At 37.4% G+C, this 22657-nt stretch overlaps 1 protein-coding gene across 1 annotated transcript; it reads right to left on the bottom strand.

Moving 5' to 3' along the window:
* Window positions 1-3072: 3072 nt before the first annotated feature.
* Window positions 3073-10386, bottom strand: LOC121396922. The gene is made up of 6 exons (XM_041572579.1): window positions 10259-10386; window positions 7920-8249; window positions 7088-7381; window positions 6452-6559; window positions 4371-4399; window positions 3073-3274 (listed from the first exon to the last, which is right to left on the bottom strand). The coding sequence occupies exons 1-6, from the start codon at window positions 10290-10292 to the stop codon at window positions 3224-3226; spliced, it is 846 nt and encodes a 281-aa protein (XP_041428513.1). The 5' UTR covers window positions 10293-10386; the 3' UTR covers window positions 3073-3223.
* Between the last annotated feature and the right edge of the window lie 12271 nt (window positions 10387-22657).

Raw genomic sequence — 22657 nt, forward strand, 5'->3', positions numbered from 1 at the left:
AATCGTTCGTTCGTTTTTGCGCAAAATCCTTCGAGTTCGATATTCGAAGTCGAAGGATTTTCATTCCCCAGTCGATTATCGAGGGTTAATTAACCCTCGATATTCGACCCTTGATGCGTCGGCCCCTATGGGAAAAAAAACTGAAAGTGAATTAGTAGAAAAAATTTTTCTCCTTGAATTGCATCCCGTCAAAGTTTTCATGTGATAAACCTTGAGATAACTTTTACTCACTGAATTGAATCGGGCCCAATATAATATATGTATATATGTATGTATGTATGATGCAAAATAAAATAAAAAAATAAATATACAGGCCCAAATATGTTGAATTTGTTGATAAGGATCTGTGCTGTAGCACAATGGTGCCTGTAAAATGAACACAAGCATCTTGTGCATCAAATATACTTACTAATTCTCCGACATATATAAGTTATGATAAAATCTAAGTAAAACAAATCTTGCACCTGTCTGTAGGCCATAGTTGTTGCTTTTGTTGCTTTAACTACACACGTTATATTTTGATGGCACTTGGAACCACAGAGACTTGTTAAGAAAAACCGCAAATAACAGAAAATTTAAAAAAAAATAGTCTCACCTTTTACTAATGTAAATGTATGTGGAAGAAGGAAACAATTTGACTTTTATTGTTAAATGCTGCACTGGGTGTCTGCAAATCTAAAATCGTATCATTTAAGTTCTAAATGGTTTTGTGGTTTATAAGTGACCTTAATACATTAAACCACAGCTGCACTGTTTTACTGATAAGATGTATGCTATTTACATCTACTTTTTATTCACATCTAGGGGCACATTTACTAAGGGTCGAATATCGAGGGTTAATTAACCCTCGATATTCGACTATCGAAGTTAAATCCTTCGACTTCGAATATCGATTAAATCCTTCGAATCGAATTCCTTAGATCAAAAAAACCTTGGAAAGCCTATGGGGACCTTCCCCATAGGCTAACATTGATGCTCGGTAGGTTTTAGGTGGCGAAGTAGGGGGTCGAAGTTTTTTTTAAAGAGACAGTACTTCGACTATCGAATGGTCGAATAGTCGAACGATTTTCAGTTTGAATCGTTAGATTCAAAGTCGTAGTCGAAGGTCGAAGTAGCCAATTCGATGGTTGAAGTAGCCAAAAAAACACTTCGAAATTCGAAGTATTTTTTATTCTATTCCTTCACTCGAGCTAACTAAATGTGCCCCATATAGTTCAACTAATCTCAGAACTTTAATAACTGTATTGATTAGGAAAGTATAAAGTTTTGTTTTCTTTTTATTGCAAAAATAGCTATAACCTATTAAATACACATGCATATGAATGAATAATATGAGGTCGAATAATACAGCTTTGATGACACAGCACATGTATATTTACCATCCTTATGGACCATCTCATCCACTTCTCTTTTCTTCTTCCCATGTACTTTTTCTTCCTGAATGTTGTTTCTGTTTATATAACCATTTCTTAGCAGTGATGGGCAAAGTTCTCCCGTTTTGTTTCACCGAAAAATGTGCTAATTTCCCGCAAATTCACGAAACGGCGAAAAATGTGCAAAAAAAACCCCATGAAAATCGAAATTGACGCCTGGACAAGTGTCCGAAAGGTCACTCGCATCAATTTTAAAGCTGGCGTTAAAGTCAATGGGCGCGCTGCGATTTTGATGAGAGCAACTTTTCGGACGCGCATCCAAAATTTTTTGACACAGGCGAATTTTTGTGAATTTATTAGCCGGTGGCGAAATGCGGAAATTCACCGCGAATTCGTGACAGGCGAATTTATTCGCCGATCACTATTTCTTAGCTCTGTTCCACTTTCTCCTATTCACATGTATCACTTTTTCCTTCAGGTTTTTTCTCCACTTTTCCATTTTTTTTTCCAATTTCTTCATTGTGCATTTTATTAATATCATTAATGAGGACTTGTAGTGCCTACACTGTACATTATGCAGTGAGGTACAAAAAAAGGCGATATAAAGTATATCAAACATATAGAATAGACACTAATACTAACAAATAGGAGGTAAAGAGGGGCCTCATCAGTACAGGGTTGGACTGGGCTGGTGGGACACAGGTAAAAACCCAGTAGGACCTGCTGACCCAGACCCGCACATGCCTATTGTCTGCACAGGCTCGAGCTGCCCCCTGATCTCACCTCCCGATCACAACTGCAACAGGTACATGCAGGGGGCCCGGAGGGGGGGTTGTGGCTGAGGCCTGGTGGGCCTTGGACCCTCCAGTCCAACTCTGTAAGACTTACTGTACAATCTAAAAGTAGAAAGGGGGGTCTCACAAGGGTTTAAACTTACAACTTGCTCAAGACCTTACTGTCTGCCATGAGGATGGTGCTGGCTACATTTTGCAACAGTTTCGCAAATGTATTTGCCGGTGGAGAAACGTGGAAATTTGCCGCAAATTCGCAACTACAATCACTAATCAGGAGTAAGACAAAGTGTGAAAAAAAGATTGATTGTGGGCATTATTTGCACTCTGCATGCAGCTTTCCCCTAAGTAATTGAGCCCTAATGAGTGAGGCAAAGGGGTAAATCATTAGAAGATCATAATATAGTTATGAAAAAAAGATAAAAAAAACTATGATATGACTTTGATAGTACAGGTATGGAATCCATTATCCAGAAAGCTCCAAATTATGGAAAGACCTCCAGATCTAAATTACAGAAAGGCCATAAGGCCATCTCCCATAGAATCCATTTGATCCAAATAATCCAATTTTTTTTGGTGTAATAATAAAACAGTAGCTTGTACTTGATCACAACTAAGATATAATTAATCCTTATTGGAAGCAAAACCAGCCTATTGGGTTTATTTAATCTAGTAGATTTAAGGTATGAAGATCTAAATTAAGGAAAGACCAGGAAACCCAGGGCTGGCATTAAACCCGCATGCTGCTTCATTCAAAGTTCCTTTCTAGTAGTGTAAAGAGAACCTCAATATACAAGTGAGGGTGGGGGGCAAGGTATGTCTGTTTTTTTTACCTTCCATAGTGGTTCATGAATGAATCTACTACTGTGGTTTGAAATACCATAACAGCGTCATTAATAATACAAGGGTTGCAATGCAATGTAAAGCTTTATTAAAATGTTAAATATCCCATCAATAGAGCAGAGTATACTGTATATAGAGAATTAAATACAACATGATTTATAATATATCCAGGCAAATATAAGCAGACAGCGGATCATTTCTCATTTGGAGCACTGGTTATGTTTCATCATGTTGATTCTGACTTTGTTTCACTTCTGTATAAATAACCTGTGGGAGACATAAAGCATTTTGTGTCAAACCTAATCTGAATAAAAGTACAAAAACATGTAAAATGTAGAGGTTTTTTTTGGACAATTACTAGTTAAAAAAATCCAAAAACCTCTATGAATTGCTTTAAAAAAAGTTCAATAGGATCAGCACAGGTCCCATTTATTTATATTAGAGTCTTTTACACAATAAATATTACAAAAAACTAAAAAAACATGAATTTTTAAAGAAATATATATATTGTTTGGGCAATAACCCAAAAAATCAAGAGATATGGGAGTAAAATCCAAAAAATTTCAGTTATTTTCATCATAAATAAATAAAATCATGGATTTGACTTTGGTCAAGTTACACCCTACTGGGCATATTTATCAAGGGTCAAACTTCGAGGGTTAAAAAAACCCTCGAATTCGACCCTCAAGTAAAATCCTTTGATTTTGAATTAGCGCAAAACGTTTGAACGATTTTAAGCAACCGATCAAATGATTTTTATTGGATCATAAAAAATGCCCAAAACCTACTTACAATGTCCCCATAGGCTAACATTCAATTCGGTAGCTTTTATTTGGCGAAATATTGAGTCGAAGGATTTTTTAAAGAGACAGTACTTCGATTATCGAATGGTCGAATGGCCGAATGGTCGAACGGTCAAATAACTTTTACTTTGAGTCGTTCGAATCATTTGAGTACCCAAAAAATTACTTCGAAATTCGAATATTTTTGGATTTGAACTATTCACTCGAGCCTATTAAATCTGCCCCTACATGTTAGTGGTATATTTGTTTGGTATATAAAGGTTACAGTTTATGAAATAATCCACAGTTTGTAAAACAATGCCCTAACAGTATCTGTGTCTCTAACATGCGGATTGTTACTTTAATAAATAATCTCCTATATAGAAAATGCTAAAGGAAACAGTACATCCCACTTTCCGAATAAATATGATCCTAAATTCCACCATAGTTCGTTTTGCTTTTAATGGGAAAATTAAGTAACCTCCTACTACTTATACCACTAGTACTTATACAGAGTTTATATTTTCAATTTATACTTCCCTCCCTTACATAATATAATAAACAGTATACAGCACACGTACCGTCTCAGCATTTCTTTCTACAACACTCCCTGGAAAAGAATAAAAAAAATTATTTGACGATTATTTTTATCACTTATGTTTATGTGCATTTTAATAGTTTTTCTTATGTAAAAGCAGCTCCTTACTAAGGTGCTGTTTCAACATCTGATATGGTAGGTTCAATGCAGATGAACACATTTAGGATCAGATTTATCAAGGGTCGAATTGAAAATTCTAATTTGAAATTCTAATTTTCAAGTTTTTTTTAAGGCCAAAACTGTCAAATTCGACTAGGGAAATATTCACTTTTTTTAATTCAATTTAAGAACTCAAATTCGACTATTCACCACCTAAAACCTGCCGAATTGCTGTTTAAGTCAATGGGAAGCATCCTGGGATCAATTTGGAGTTCTTTGCAGCCTTCCTAACTTTTGAGGTTTTTTTTAAGAAAAAACTCGAATCGAGTTTTAAAAACTCGAATCTAATTTGATTAAAATTCGTTTTGAGTTTCCGGGTCGATCCTATTCACCAGAGTTTAACAAATTCGATTTTTTTTTATAAATTTTGACTGGTCGAATTTCAAGTTCATGGGAGTTTTTAAAAACATGAATTCAAAATTTGTCCTTTGATAAATATGCCTCCCAGTGTTGAAAAAGTTTTTGTTTTTTTTCACATACATCATAATTGCAACAGTCACTTAGTTAACTAATATAAATTATTTTTTTGAGAATGAGAATAATATTATTTTGTTATTAACTAAAGATTGATAAATAAACTTTTTCCAAAACTATACCTGCAGGAACTTGACTTCCATCTTCTTCTTTTAGAAGTTCTAACAAGCAGGACTCTCATTACTCCTTGTACTAGTATTTGTACATCGATACGTTTTGATGTATATCCAGAAACCCGTTTGCCAGACTCTGAACTACTTGTGCCAATTCGTAGGTACCTCCCCCCCCTGTGATTATATATGTATAACTGCCTGATACCCTTGGCCGGTATCAGATACTGTAATTAGAAAACTGGCCTTGGGGTTCTTCTCAGTGATTACCATGGAGCAATCTTCTTCTTCCACTTCTTCATTCATTATTGGCCCCAGGTGAAGGCATGCATAGTAGAGTGAAAAAGTTTTTTTTTTTAATTATAGTTCAACATTTCACGCAACTGCACATCTGCATCCACACAAAAAGTTAATTGCTTTGTGGTGCCCGCTGAAAAGTACCCCAAAGAGGTGCAGTTTTCAGGAGCCCCAACCTAGGGTGTCAGGTAAGGGATTATAATTAGTGATGGGTGAATTTCTTCAGTGAAACTCGAATTTTGCCGCCCATGTCAATTCGCGCCAATTTTTATGCCAGCGTTAAAGGAGAAGGAAAGCTACGGAGGCATTTTATTGCCAATAGATTAGCTGCAATAGTGCAAGCTAGAATGCTATATTTATTCTGTAGAATATTTTAGCATACCTGTGTAAAAAGCTCAAGAAACTCTCTGTTTGTTTAGTATAGGAGCTGCAGTATTAATGTGGTGTGACATCACTTCCTGCCTGAGTCTCTCCCTGCTCTGGGCTCAGATTACAGTAGAGAAGGGAGGGGTGGGGAAGAGGAGCAAACTGAGCATGCTCTTGCCCAGGGCAAGGAGATTTAAGCTGAAAACAGGAAGTCGGATACAGAAGCCCATGAGTACACAAAAGAAGGAAAGAAATGCAGTGTTTCTTTTGACAGAAGACTCAGAGCAGCATTACTTTGGGGGTTTACTGGTATATTTAGAGGGACCTTTCTGATAAGGCTTATTTAGTTTTAACCTTTCCTTCTCCTTTAAAGTCAATAGGCGTCCGAATAGTGTTGATGCACAGCAGTTTTAACGCAAGCGACTTTTCCGATGTCCAATTTTATATTGATGCGTCCATTTTTTTTTGTTATTCGCCAGCGGCGAAATGAGGAAATTCGCAGCAAATTCGCATCTGCCGCATGTATTCGCTCATCACTAATTATAATCACCCCCAGTGATTTAACCTTTCCTTCCCTGCATTTCCATAATATAATACATTTTACATCTTTGGCACATTAAACGGAAAACAAATGTAAAATAGGCAGAATACGTTTTACCTTTTAAGAAGTTGTTTTTCCTTCCAATGAGGATGATTCTGTGTATAAGCAGCAGGAGGAAAACAAAAGCTATTCCAATATACACCACAACGTAACAGGAGATTCTACCTTAAACAAAAAATAACTTGTTTGAAATTATTATTTCACAATTACTACTGCTAATAATATTATACAATATTAATATTGTCTACAATATATTAACATTTATATATTATATATATTAAAGTCCTTTGCACATTTTGGTGCTCTTACACTTCCAATGGTCTTGGTAAATGAATGTGATAAATTAATTTTGGGTTTTTCATGTAAATGCATATACATCCCCTCAACTGGACAACATCATGGGCATTGCCATCAGTGGTATTGCCTGAGGTTTAGTTTTAATTTGTTTTATACATTATAGTCATTATCATTTTTAATACATTATAGGCATTATGTCAGACAGCTTTGATGAAACTCAAAGGGGTGGTTGACCTTGTAAATGAGTAACAAAATAATATGCCAAACCCATGGATAAGTAGCAGTAACTATAGTTACTCAGGGTGTTGGTCAAACAGTGGTGGAATCAGCTAGGATTTCCTACAAAGAGCATCCTTCCCATGCATGCATGTAATGTGTGGTCTACACAGTATTTACCTTTCATTGCAGGAAATGTGGCATTATAGACCCTTTCACTGGAAATCTCTTCAATCGAACAAGAAATATTATAATACAGAGCATCTCTCTTCTTCACAACAATCAGGCTCCAATAACTACCATCAAGGTCTAATGAGTCCAGACCCTCTAATTGTTTCCCATGAAGGTGCCATCGAACTGGATTCCATTTGTCAGACCAACCACGTATAACACATAAAAGTATGACTGATCCAGTATCTGTGACCTCCTCTTCCACTGGCCCCAATAAAGAGATGGTTGGTTCCACAAAAGGATCTGGAAGAATACAAAGATATGAGGTCTGATTGACCAAGTGCAGGGAGGATGTAAATAGCAAAAATCAGGCGAAAGCTGCTCTGCACTTTTTAAATTGATGCATGTCTTTTGAATGTGGTGCTGAGGCCTACATGCAAAAAAATAAAAAAAATTTAAAAACCTGAATATTACACTTCAAATTGGAATAGGGAAATCTGCCATTGACTTATACATGACCTCGACAGGTTTGAGATGGCGGATTTTCAGATTTGGGCTTTTTGCAGCATTGGGGTATAACAAATCTCTGAAAATTTGAGGGGTTTTTTTTTTATGAAATATTTGAGTTTTTTCCCAAAAACTCAGAACAGAAAAAATCGAGGTTTGAAAAATAATCGCTGAAATGTCCATCTTTTTGACGCACATATTCTTTTTTTTGGCGCTTGGCGCCATTCAAGTCTCTGGGCATCATTTTCACAGCGAAAAATGAAGGAAAAATTTGCTCATCCCTAAACTAACTATCATCACTAATCACCCTCTGCTTGTAACATAAAAACATTACCTGTAACTATCAAGATCTTTGCAATATCGAACTTGGGGTCCATTGCTGCTGTAGTGCAATAGTAAATTCCAGCATCTGATAATGACATGTTATTGATGGTCAATGTATTGAATGAGTTTGATTTGCAATCAGCGGAATATTTATGGTTTTTGGGGGTCCCAAAGGACTGACAAAAACTAAATGGGATCTCAATAAATTGTCCTTCTCTGTCTTCTTTATACCACTGGGCAGAGAACTGGAGTCCTTTACAGGTCATAGTAACTGAGCCACCAGGCTGTTCAAACAGAAGCAAATCCTTTGTTCGAGTATTAAAATCGAATGCGGTGACACCTGCACAGTAAAATATTAGAGAATTACAGGCATCTGGCTTGTCCATAGTACATCACACAAGAGATACGAAATTATGAATATTATTAGAACTATCAATGAATTTTTAGATAATTTAAAAAGAGATAGGTACTGTATATAAACATGAGTATGGTCTGTGTACAGCAGAGACCACAGGACTGCTTGTTAACCAGCATCAGAAGTACAACCCAGTAGTGATGGGCGAATAAATCCACCAGGCGCGAATTTGCAGTGAATTTCCGTGTTTCGCCGTCAGCAAATAAATTCGACGGCAAAAAAATCCAAAAATTTGGGTGCGCATCAGAATAGTCACGCGCATAAAAATTTGGTTGAGGCACGTCAAAATAATTTTTACACCCATTGACTTCAATTTGTTACGCGGATTTTTTGCAGTTTCGTGAATTTCCTGTAAACTTGTGCAGAGAAGCGAAACAGGACAAATTCGCCCATCACTACAGCCCAGCTGTGTGACAATTAGGGACGAGTATAAACGTGTCTAAAAATGGCAACAACAATATACCTTGCATGCAATCCAGTCCAGATAGGTGTACAAAAATCAACATATTCACATCATAATGACAAACAAAAATATTCAGGTTTCAAAATTAAAATGTGCTTATACATGTTGCACAGATCTAGGGGCACATTTACTAAGGGTCAAAGTGAATACGAGGGAATTTTCGAAGTAAAAAAATTCAAAGTAATTTTTTGGATAGGATAGGACCATCGGATAGGATACTACGACTTCGAATTTACTTTGATTCGAAGTAAAAATCGTTCGAATATTCAACCATTCAATAATCAAAGTACTGTCTCTTTAAAAAAACTTCGACTTCAATACTTCGCCAAGTGCTATGTTAGCCTATGGGGACCTTCTACAATCATTTTCTAAGTCTTTACACATCGAATAAAAATCGTTCGATCGATCGCTGAAATCCTTAGAATCATTCGATCTGAAGGATTTAATCGAAAGATTTTTATTCGACCGCAGGATTACCAAATTTCGATATTCTGATAAACTGAAAAAAAATTTGATATTTGAATTCGAAGTTTTTTAATTCGATGGTTGAATTTCGAAGTTTTTTGTACTTCGAAATTCGACCCTTGATAAATCTGTCCCCTAGTGTCAGAATTGCAAAAGAAGATAGAGATAGGTAAACAATAATATGGTTTAAATGAAAAAGATATGCTTAATAAAGTACTTGTATGGGACCTGTTATCCCGAATGCTTGGGACCTGGGATTTTCTGGATAAGTGGTCTATCTGTAGTTCGGATCGCCAAATTTTGATGCTACTAAAAATTAAAGAAACCCAATAGGATTGTTTTGTCTCCAATAAGAATGAATTATATCTTAGTTGGGATCAATTGCAGTAACTATTTTACTATGACAGTGGAAAAAAACATTTCTAAAAATTTGAATTATTTGCTTAAAATGGAGTCTATGGGAGATGACCTTTCTGTAAATCGGAGCTTTCTGTATATCGAATAACGAATACCTTATCTTACTATTTATATCTCAAACTTTTAGTACAGAAGCATATTGTTCTGTCCGGGGAATAGACTTTGATAATAGTTAGTCAATACAAGAGTTTAAGGAAAAGGTTCTAAGTATGTTTTCATATATCAGTTACATATTTATTCAAAGTATTAAAAAAAGGTAATATTGTATTTTTTATCAGTTTAGAGCACAAGTGATGAAAAAAGTCTCTGTGATGAAAGCAACAATATTTCAGAACAATTGACATGAAACAACTAATGCAAAATGACAGTGGTATTACTAAATATCATTGGTGGTACAAAACCTAGGTTATGAGCATAAAGATCTTTTTTTCCTTAAGGTAACACTGACAGTGGTGTTACCTTAAGGAAAAAAAGATCTTTATGCTCATAACCTAGGTTTTGTACCACCAATGATATTTAGTATATAATTCCAAGGTTACATAATAAAGTACAGAAAGAATCAATATAAATAAGAAAGAGGCTTACTTACACTTTAAGCAAACAACGAGAGCCCAGACAAGCATCTTTTCTCTTCGCTAGATTAGACAACACCAGTTTTTGTTATTTGCATGAACAAGAGCTTCCTGGTGTAATGGGTGGGCTGAGTGTACAAGCATGTGTTAGTGAGAACTGACTGGACCTAAATCAGATTATTTTCAGATATATATAAAAAAACATATTATCCGAAACATCAAAAATTATAGTACACTTTCCCAAAACCAACATTTAAGAAAACCACATTTACTTTCTACTTGTAATAACTACTTCTTAGATAGAATCTGGTCCACCCCCCTAATATATCTTACAGTTAAAGAAAAACTCTTAATCTCCAAAAACCTCCTTTCCTCAGCACTTCAATACATCTCTAAACTTCTAATGTTACTAGTTGTCTCCTCCAGACCCTGTCAGAGCTACTTCACACCAACAACATGTACCGCCATTCCCCATATTAAATATTCTTCTTTTGCTCCTTCTTGCCTAGTCCATACCTAAATTCTTCATAAGGAAATCTTCCTTAGTCTCTTCAAAACATTCATTGGGAATGAAAAGAAAAACAGACTGCTCCAAACTCACCCCCTGTGTGTCCTTTTTCATGTAGCTCCATTCTTTAGTTGTAAAGGTCCGGGTGCTCTGCCATCAGCGTCCCCACTGAAATACTAATTGCTCAAGGGATGAAAAGGTCGGCACTCCGGTAAGATAAAAAGGTGGTTTTATTCCAACAGGTCACTGACCAACATCATCTGACGCTTTTCAGGAGTAACTCCCTTAATCGTAGGCATAATAATAGGCCTATGATTAAGGGAGTTCCTCCCGAAACGCGTCAGGTGATGTTGGTCAGTGACCTGTTGGAATCAAACCAACCGGAGTGCCGACCTTTTCATCCTTTGAGCAATTCATTAGGAATGGCAGCAATTATTATCTTCCTGTTTGTGCATGTAAAGTGATGTGTATAGGGTAGCACTTAGTAACGAAATATATACATATGTATTCTTCTTATTTATGATGCTCCTCTTCAAAATGCATGTGCTGAAATTATGAAGTGAGGACATTTTTGTTATAAATAAAAAGTTCCAGGGTTTCCACATATAAAAAGAATTTTGTTTCAGAACATCCAGTAGAAATGAAAGCCTCATGGGTGAGTGGATTAGATGGATGATAAGGACAGCCTTCAGTTATGTTTTAGCAACAATCAAAGGACTAAATCACAAACATTTGTGATGTATAGTGTTGGATGAATTTATTTGCCAGGCGCAAATTCACGGCGAATTCCCGCTGGTGAATAAATTCACAAAACCGGGCCAAAAATTTGCCAGCGAAAATTTGCCGGCGCCAAAAAAAAAAATGAACGTCAAAAACAAGATGCCAGCACTGTTTCGCAAAATTTTTTTTTGAATAAGAACTAAGGGGTTCGATTTGCTACTTTGGTTATTGTTAAAATAATTAATAAGTGACGGCTGTTAGGACCATAGGGTAGGTGGTAAATACAAGGACCCATGGCTTCCTGAGGCAATACTTAAATCAAGGAAGGCAATATACACAATATACACTATTTAGCACTTAACACACTGACGTCCTAACAATTGACCCCTATAACACTACACCTTCCAACTAAGTACTTGAACCCCTGTCATTAATTAGTGTTACTATTGCAACATGCACCATGTTCAAAATCCAGTGCTTGCCACAATGGTGAATTGGTGACACAAGCAAGGGGTGTCCTGTACTTATAGCCTGCCTGGGGCTTGGACCTGTCAACTGTACAGATGCCAGTGCTTCATCTATGGTCCCTATGGTGCTCAAATATTGTGCAGGGTTTTATATAAACTGTTCATGATTACACAGTTAAGTTGGCTTGAAATGCCAAAGTCCATCAATTTCAACCTTTCCAAATGAACCCCAGTACATAGTTACATAAATAATTAATTGGGTTGAAATGAGACCAAAGTGCAACAAGTTCAACCCCTCCAAACAAACCCCAGCATGGTGTATTTTTAACTGGTTTAATCTGAATTTTTCTATATAGTTCAAACAGGACCCCCAAAAGCACTGACTGCAGTAGGGGGCCCATCACATTTTAAGCCTAAGGAGCTCTGGACAGCAATTGTTTTATTATTTTTTATCCAGTAATAGCCTAGCCCCACCCTTCAGTTGGAGTCTGATTGATTTGAATCAGTACTACCTTGGGCCCTCCATCCCTTAGACAAGCAAGGCAATATATGGGCCCCAAAGGGCCAGCTGACCCTTTAGTCATATTAAGTCCCAAAACATGAGTCATTTACGCCCCCCCAAAATTTTGGGGGCTTCATTCTCCCCTTGACCCCTCTTGTTGAAAATATGTTTGAAAATATGTTTATTTAAGTTAAGTTATTTATCCAAAACAAATTCCATGCATCACCCCATTCACAATGCAGTCTAACTTGTTTATTTTTCATTATCAAGTGTTTGAATTCAATAAGTAGTGAATTGCTAGTGGAAAAAGGGCTAGTTTGACATTGGCCCATGAATACCCGGTATCATTGTATCATTTTCTTTACATTTTTAATGATAGAATCTCATTTTCATCTTTTAATAATATTTTTTTTTCATAATATGACATATTTTGAAACCATTGTGGCTTTTGCTTGCTTTGCAGTTCTTCAGCTTACATACCACTCTGCAACAAAAAAATCACATTATAAATATTTATTAGGAACCAGAGAAGCAAAATCATCAAACAGCAACCCTGTAAGCTTGATAAATCTGTCAAGATACATGAAGACTATAGGGCTCAGTTACAATGCCCCAACAAGTGTGCAAAAAGCTTCAATCTGCCATTTTTTGCCATCGTCTGGCAGTTTGACAACTTCATGGGGCATGACATGGGCAGGGACAAATATCTGCCTTTTTCCCCCAAACTAGCCTAGGAATAATCCACTCGCTCACCATACATTTTATTTGTTGGAGTCTTTTTGTCCAGAGCTTTATTGCACAACAGATTATTTAACAATAGATAACACATATATCAAGAACAATTATATTAACAACATTATAAACATACAAATATGAACAGTGATATACCATTAACTTTTTAATCCTCTGCAGGCCTCTGGCAATGGACCCAATTAGGTGCATGGAATCGTTAAGCCACCAGCCGCTTGTGCCTTCTAGCATGATGGGTACGCAGGACTGCATGCTACCCCCAATACAACATACCCTCCCAGAGACCACTGCTCTTAGAGAGGAACACCACCAACCAAGTTCCATTAACCAACTTGGTACTTGGTAAAAACTCCACTTAATTAACTCTCCCCATTGCCAGGGACCCGCCGCCCAGCTGCGACAACGGGCTATTCCCTCTCATCACCTCTTGGTTAGTCAGCCCAATACTCACCATTCCACATCAACTTATCCTGTGCCCCACTAACCCAGGCCACAAGTGTGACAACTAGCACAAAGGGTTAATACAAGGGAGGGAGGGTGGGACTCCTTTTCTTCTTCCAAAATGGATGCCCTCCTTAGCAGTTAGTGCTACACATCCCTTTACAACTCCACCCCACAACCACGTCACTAAACCCATTTCTAATCCCCTGCCAGGCAGCTTTGTCCCGCCCCTGTCATGCACCCTTTGCCAGCATGCACTGTCCTGGGTTTCACTTTATGCAAATAGTAACAGGCCTCTGCACTCAACAATGCAACAATGGGGAGGCTGATTTATTGATTTTCTTCTCCATTTTTTTTTAAACTGTATCATGAACAAAAGAAATTTTGATGAAACCCAATTAAGGTTTTTATGTTATTACGTTTAAGACGGAAAACGAAATTTCAAGGAAAATTCAAATTCCATTCTTTTTTAGTTGTACTTGTGGTTACATACTGTAAAAAAGCTTTAATGTAGAAAATACTCCTCCCATTGACTTCTACAGGAACAGTGTTGGGCTCTGTAGATTTAATGGTTCCAACTCAACATTTTTTTTCCCATTTAAGTATTCAAAATATTTTTCTATTGAAAAATTTGAGCTTAGAAAAACTTAATGGGAAAAATAGTGGCCACAGTTTTTTGCTGCAATGTTCTCAAATCATGCAACCACTTCACACACCCCTCACCACTTCGCCAGGCGCAAATTTGCTACCACTACGCTTATTCACTAATATGTGAAGTTGCAACCTGGGCGTTACTTTGGCAGTGAGAGCACTTCATATTGAAGATGCGCTACCGTTGGTTTGTGCCTAGCAAAAATTCACTAGTGATCTTACACTTAGGTCAATTTGAATTGTGCGGGTACATTAAAGTTGTATGGATGTCTTTATTAGAGATGTTGGTGCAAATGCTTGTAACCACTTTTTATTACAAATGTCCAGGCAATAGGGATGGGCAAATTTGAGCCGTTTCGTTTCGCCGTCGCCCATTAAATTAATGGGTGTCAAAAAAATTTTGTCGCGTGGCGAAATTTTTTTGACGCGCGTCTTTTTATTTTGACACACAGCTCCATACAAGTCTATGGGCGTCATTTTTTCAGCGAAACAAGGCGAAAAAATTCGCCCATCCCTACCAGGGAACCTTAATAAAACAAAAAATATTTGTCCCAATAGAAAGTAGCCGTTACAACCACGGGTGAAAATCAATGAAAAAACTTTATTACCAAGTAATCATTAAAAACAAGAACAGGTATCACTCTAGAGACCTTTAACTAAACCATGCTGTGTCTAGTCACCTGACGCGTTTCATGCCTCACTTTGGCACTTCATCAGAGGTCTGACCTCTGACAATTCAGTTTTATTTGCTTTCATCTAATATATTGTAGGGACCTATAGGATATCCTATCTCTATAGAGTTAATCCCCCTACTTTTTATATGTAGTTCTCTTTTCCCTTGCTATTGGGCCAAGCCCTTCTAACTGGTTAAGTGTAACACCCTCACATATTGGACAAAGAGTGTAATGACACTCCCCTGCCACACTGCTATATAGTGTTGTGCAGGTAGTTTCCTCTTCCTCTTTGGCTCCTGGTGCTGCTGCTAGGTGAATCCCCATTGAGCCTGGGATCACCATAGGCCCCAGTAAGTCATTAACCCCAAAGGAACCTGACACCTTTGGTGCTTAAGTCGGGGACCAGGTAACCCCGTGAACGAGGAACAGCTAACATAGTAAGCTCCTGTAATAGACTCTCTAGGAGAGTAAGACAGAGAGGTGTAGCATAAAGAGCAGTTGTCGCTCCACCGAGGATTGTAGAAGGAATTAGCTTCCCACAAGGCCTGCTTGCCTTTAGAGCAGGGAACTCAGTTGATAGGCATCTAGGTTAGAAAAGGACTACCTGTACCCTACCTGATCGATCCCGATCCCCTCACTGGCAACGTCCGTTAACTGGGAATTGATGTACACCTATCTGCAATATCCTAAGGGAGTCCCTTCTGTCTGACTGTGATCCTTGCTATGTCCAAAGTGATTCCATCTGCTGTATCCTGTATATGCTGTAAACTATCTCTATGGTTGGCGAAACAATAAACATTCAATTTTAAAATAAAGCAGTTTCTAGGTGGTCAGTGTCTGACACAACATTCTAGCTTATCTATATTTTCTAACTGTTGTGGTTTTGTTTGCAAGTACGCCTCTTTAACCACAAGTCCTTTCTTCACTCCTTTGAAAAGGAAAAAAAATATACAGGTATAAATATAGTGAGTTCCAAAATTAGATGTAGAATTAGAAGTAGAAAATAGACGTAGCATGTAGAAACTGTAATGAACAAATACGGTATTTCTTCTAAAGGACTGGGTTTTAAAAATACATGCAAAAATCTAGGGGGGGTGGTGGAAGCACTCTTAAGGCTAATACAAAATATATTTAAGTATAATGGAAGTGCTACTTACAACACACATTGTGTACAGGTAATGCTATTATGCAGAGAAGTATCTTTTTTATATTGTGACCTGAGTTAAGCAAGTTAGGGACCGCCATATGGGGTGTACCTTGACGTGGTATGGTGGCTTTTCAACTTTATGATCATAACTTTGTAACTAAAAACCCCTGTTTTGTAAACATATGCATTTGCATTTATACTGAATTACTTATGAGACAGGGGACCAGGGAAGTGCATTGTAAGTAGCACTTCCATTATACTTAAATATATTTTGTATTAGCCTTAAGAGTGCTTCCACCACCCCCCCTAGATTTTTTTAAAAATACATGCTTTCATTATTAAATACACAAACTTGTTTTCATTTCCTGTTTGATTTCACTGAAATTAAATTATTACATTCTTTAATATCTGAAATATTGTTTGAAGGTTGAATAGTTATTACACTGGTGATAGTGGTGGTGGGGGGGGTGTAGACATCTGCAACAGATAAATAAGGAAAGAATTAGTAATAGAGCACAAGTGAAAGTGGAAGTAGGTGGCAATTGTAAGCAGAAGGCTGAGCAATGTTGTATGTAAACCATATATAGTAATTATAAATACACAGATTATTCATATTAATGCTTGCCCACCTTTTTTTCATTCCAAGGCTGCCTCTAAAGGCTTTTTTGGAATTTTCTTTAAACTTACATCATATGATCCTCAAGTATTTCAAGTTTTAATTAATCTAAAACTATTTTGGAAGATTTGCACACAAGTTGCCACATTCTCTATCCTGTCTTCCTTTAAAGGGGTTGTTCACATTTAAATGAACTTTTAGTATAATGTAGAGAGTGATATTCTGAGACAATTTGCAATTGATTTTCATTTTTTATTATTTATCTTTTTATTCAGCAGCTCTCGAGTTTGCAATTTCAGCAATCTGGTTGCTAGTATGGGTATGGGACCTGTTATCCAGAATGCTCGGGACCTGGTGTTTTCCGGATAACGGATCTTTCCATAATTTGGGTCTTCCTACCTTAAGTCTACTAGAAATTAATTTAAAGATTAAATAAACCCAATAGGTTGGTTTTGCTTCCAATAGTCGCCAAACGAGCGGATCTCTCCCGCAATATCGGGGAGGCTTTATGGATCAACGAACAGATGCGGCCACGATCCAACAGGATTTTTTGTCCCATCCGATCGAGATCTGGCTGACTTTTGGCTAGATCTCGATTGGGGAAGCCCATTGGGGGGCCCCATACACGGGCCAATAAGTTGCCGACTTGGTCTGTCGGCAGCTTTTATCGGCCCGTGTATGGCCACCTTTAGTTGGGATCAAGTACAAGCTACTGTTTTATTATTACAGAGAAAAAGGAAATCATTTTTAAAAATTTGGATTATTTGGATCTCTATGGGAGATGGCCATTCCGTAATTCGGAGCATTCTGGATATCGGGTTTCCGGATAAGGGATCCTATACCTGTATCTAAATTACCCTAGCAACCATGCACTGATATAAATAAGAGACAGGGATGTGAATAGGAGAGGCCTGAATAGAAAGATGAGTAATAAAAAAGTAGCAATAACAATACATGTATAGTAGTGATGGGCGAGTTTCTACCGTTTAGATTCGCTGAAAAATTTGTGATTTTCCCGCAAAATTCGCGAATTGGCGAAAAATTGCGAAAAAGTCGTGAGATCGAAAAGTTTCACGAAAAAATCGTGAAATTCTGACACTTTCACAAATATTTTGTGAAATTTGGACATTTTCACAAAAAAAAATCATGAAAATCAAACATTTTCAAGAAAAATCGTGAAAATCGGATATTGGCGCCTGCATCCAAGCTGACACTGGCGTTAAAGTCAATGGGTGTCCGAATATTGTTGACGCGCATCAAAAAAATTTGACGGGAGATTCCCAAATTTATTCGTTGGTTGGTGGCAAGATGCTGAAGTTCGCTGCAAATTCATGCCAGGCGAATTTATTCGCCCATCACTAATGTGTAGCCTTACAGAGACCTGTTTTTTAGATGGGCTCAGTGACCCCCATTTGAAAGCTGAAAAGAGTCAGAAGAAGAAAGCAAATAATTAAAAAAATTTATAAAAAATAAACAATGAAGACAACCAAATAAAATACATTAGATAATTCAACATAAGTAATTTTCTTGACAAATACCTGCCTCTCTCTGTTGGAATTTATATTGGCCATAGTTTTATTACAACACAAAAAATAACAAGTGCATAATAACAATATTATTGACAAAAATATTGACAGTTATATTGACATTTGTCATATGTAACTTAGCAGCTCAAAAGTCCCTGGCAATGGACCAAACTAGGTGCGTGACAACCATACCAGGCCACCAGCCGCTTCTGTCCTCGAGCATGGTGGATAGGCAGCATTACATGCCCAATAAATACATATATATGTAGCATATAAATATATATTTATGTATTTATATATAGCATAACAACTCAAAGAGACACATTGCTCTTTGAGAGGAACCAGAAACCATGTCCCACTGAATAAATGTGCGCATGGTGCATGGGAGTTGCAGACAGCATTACTTGCTTAGCACAACCCAATTATAACATAACAACCCAAATTATAGACACGGACACATACATGGTGGAGAATGGCTGCAGCTGTTGTTTATTAAACATCATATCAATCAGAACATTAACCATTGCTAATGATACTAATACCTGCTCATACATATCTTCCCAGCCAGCCTCTGCATCAGATCTCTGCAGCGGACCGCCTTAAAGATTAACAACAAATATCATTAAGCCCCGCCAATTTACCACCTAGCCAGGAGCATACCTCCACATGACACTTTCTCTATCATCAACAATTAACAGCTGCGACAATATATATATATATATATATATTTTAATTACATTTATATGTTATACAATAACAGGGTGGGTGGGTGGGATTTTCCAATCGATCCTCTCGCGTCGGCTGCCGGTGAAGAATGAAGAGCGTTCGTCCGGCTTGCCTTTATATAGCCGGCTTTGGCAGCTTTTCCTGCGAAGCCACGCCCCTTTTTTGAATCGACCAATCAGAAGGCCGGAATCAAGGTAAGTTTTTACATAGAAAAATACACGAGGTAAAACAACATTCAGAAAAAGGAGCTGTCGCACTCCCATGTTAGGGAAAGTTAAGTCTCTCCCTATTCATTCTCTGAGGCTGCCCCAGAAAAGAAAGTTAACGCAACGGTGCGTCTTCTGCACATTGCGTCTTTTGCACGTGCATGCATGGTGCGTTTGTGGAGGTGGGCAGGGGGCTGGAGTTCAGGAGGGGGCCCAGTGATTCCCGGGAGGGGACCCTGTGACAGCCCTCCAGACCAACTCTGACCATCTCTATTGCAGGGACCCAAAGCCCAGCTGTGATACCGGGCTTCAACGATTAATCCTTCCTTAAACCACCAGAATACTCAGCTTTTACCTAAATCTGTATCCTAGTAACCCAGGCCATAATTAATTTACAACTAACACGATGGGTTCCAAATAGGAGGTGGGTGGGAACTTTCTCACTCCAAAATGAATGAACTCACTAACTGACTCCTATTTAAATTACCTATACTCCACCCCAAATACTATGCAACTAAGACCAGCTAGAGTCGTAGAGGGGTTGTTTCATGTACAGTATAGGTGCTGTATCATTTATCTTCTTGCTAAATCTATTCCACACCACTACTCTGGAGGTAGTTGACACAGACCTGGCGTGGCCTTCTGTTCAGGTCTATTTCTAACATCACAGCTTGGGAACCTGTAATCTCACCTTGCTCCATTGCTAGATAGGAACATTATTATCGGAGGAGACAAAGTTGTCATATGCTGAGGATGGAGCTACAGTGTATAGCCTGGGTCTCAGGGTGGTTTAAGCATAAACATCTTAGAACTGCTACTCAAGTTGTTGGAGAACAGATGGTTTTTGTACAGTAAAAAATGTAAATAATGACTTTTACTTTATTTTCTGACCTACTGTAAATGAGCACTTTCATAATACAGCAACTTGATACTTTCCCAATAACCCTTTACATGGAAGGATTTTGAATGAGTGTGCATGTGCCACAACTGAAGGGAAAGTTGTGCTCACCACTTAATATATTGCAATATATGGACAAACAATCCCTGTTTTGTTTAAAGGGTAAGGCATTTTTCAGTAGCAGTAGCACAAAATGTCGCTGTCTTAAATATATTGATAATGGGTTGAGTGCAGAGGACTCTTTTTTAGGTGTTTCTCCACAACTGAAGGATCATGAATAAACGTGTATTGTTCACACAATCTCATGCAATGCCATTAGCAGTTTTGCAGAACTTTGCACCTACTAACCATTCGATTATCACACAAGCCATCTAAGGAAGAGGGCCGTTACGATATTAAAGCGGTAAACAGGAAATATGTGTTAATAGCTCTGCAAGGTGCTAGTGTGATTTCTGCACAGTGGTCACTAATGGAAAAAGTTGTGGTGGAGAAAGTGACTCAAACAAACACATTGTAGGTTATATACATTTACATATATCTCATGGTTTATCATCATTTGGTTTATTACTAGCTTTTAACATTATTTCTCACACTGAAAGGCCTTTAGCAAAGAGGCATTATTTATTATTCCTTTTCTGTTTTAGTTTTCTGGATTACTAAGGAGCTATTTTTTTTTATATTATTTTTGAGACTTTCTGCTCTACATGACTAAAAGTGTCACTAATTGATATTTCTGTACTAAAAATAATTTATACGGAAACATATGTTTCTAGATTTCTTATAGCTTTGGGACAGGGGTGTCCAAACTTTTGGCTTCCCTGGGCCACATTGGAAAAAGAAAAAATGTCTGGGGCCACACATGAGATACACAAACACTTTTGATTTGTAGAAGTAAAGAAAATACACATAAAATAACTGCAATACCAGTTGGATAACCAGATGGAACTATACACTGGAATATGGGACAGCTGGATATTACAGTAAATAGACTAATTATTATACTATTATGACATTTCCTCGGGAACTGAGTGTTTCAAGCTGGGCCGCATTCATATCCGCATTCATAACCGCATGCAGTTTGGACACCCCTGCTTTAGGATATACCACAAAGACAACTTTGTTCATCTGCATAGCTTGTTTCTCAATGAATATGGGGGTTGCTACTCTCCTTCTTGTTTATCATTGGTAGGCTGGTTTTAAAACTGTGACCACAGAGGCTGAATTATAATAAAAATGGTATGGTATGGACTTTGGTTATAATATATATTTTTTCCCCTTTTCCAATTGGTCAGTGGGTAGGTGTAAGGGAGAGGTCCCTAAAACCCTCAAAATAAGTTCTACCTACCTTTGCACCCATGAGATAAAGGATGATATACGTAAAAGCCTCCAAATTTAAAAAGGTATCCAGGGCAGCCTTATTCAATTTTTGAATGTCAAGCAAGACGGTATAGAGAATTGGAAAGAGTTTGTCAATGTTACCAAACTAGATCCATATACTGTACATCTGCATGCCTTTATTAAGTTGTTGGATCCCAATAAACTCCATAATTTTAGCATAAAACTCTCAAGAAAAAAGCAAGCAGTCCTGCTCAAACAATGCAGCCTATAACGGTGACAGACTGATATTGGGAGCCTGCCCAGCTTGGCAGAAATGGGTTTGAGGCGTTGCATTTAAAAAGTCATATACAGGTATGGGATCCGTTATCCGAAAATCCGTTATCCAGAATGTTCCATATTACGGAAAGGCCGTCTCCCATAGACTCGATTATAATAAATTCATCCAAATGTTTAAAAATGTTTTCCTATTTCTCTGTAATAATAAAACAGTAGCTTGTTCTTGATCCCAACTAAGATATAATTAATCCTTATTGGAAGCAAAACCAGCCTATTGGCTTTATTTAGGGGCCGATTCACTAAGGGTCGAATATCGAGGGTTAATTAACCCTCGATATTCGACTAGGAATTAAAATCCTTCGACTTCGAATATCGAAGTCGAAGGATTTAGCGCAGATAGTTCGATCGAAGGATAATTCCTTCGATCGAACGATTCGAAGGATTTTAATCCAACGATCGAAGGAATATCCTTCGATCAAAAAAAGTTAGGCAAGCCTATGGGGACCTTCCCCATAGGCTAACATTGACTTCGGTAGCTTTTAGATGGTGAACTAGGGGGTCGAAGTTTTTTTTAAAGAGACAGTACTTCGACTATTGAATGGTCGAATAGTCTAACGATTTTTAGTTCGAATCCTTCGATTCGAAGTCGTAGTCGAAGTAGCCCATTCGAAAAAAAAACGTAGAAATTCGAAGTTTTTTACCTTCGAATCCTTCACTCGAAGTTAGTGAATGTAGTGGCCCCTACATGTTTACATGATTTTCTAGTAAACTTAAAGTATGAAGATCCAAATTATAGAAAGATCCATTATCCGGAAAACCCCATTCTGTATAACAGGTCCCATATTTGTATATTATACATTTTAAATCTGTAGTGTTTTCATATTCTGAATATAAGTAAACGTTTGCATGTTTTTAAGCACTGACAGTATAACTATATGGGGAGAACTAATACTGTATGGTAGCGACAAAC

The sequence above is a fragment of the Xenopus laevis genome, chromosome 8L (genome assembly GCF_017654675.1).
Source record: "Xenopus laevis strain J_2021 chromosome 8L, Xenopus_laevis_v10.1, whole genome shotgun sequence".
NCBI lineage: Eukaryota > Metazoa > Chordata > Amphibia > Anura > Pipidae > Xenopus > Xenopus laevis.

Excerpts from the sequence above, each read along its gene's own strand:
- LOC121396922 (XM_041572579.1), bottom strand. The coding sequence starts at position 10,292 with ATGCTTGTCTGGGCTCTCGTTGTTTGCTTAAAGT. Across the intron at positions 4,400-6,451 it reads GAAAAACAACTTCTTAAAAG|GGAGTGTTGTAGAAAGAAAT; the intron begins GTAAAACGTATT and ends ATTCTTTTCCAG. Across the intron at positions 3,275-4,370 it reads TAGAAAGAAATGCTGAGACG|GTTATTTATACAGAAGTGAA; the intron begins GTACGTGTGCTG and ends TGTCTCCCACAG.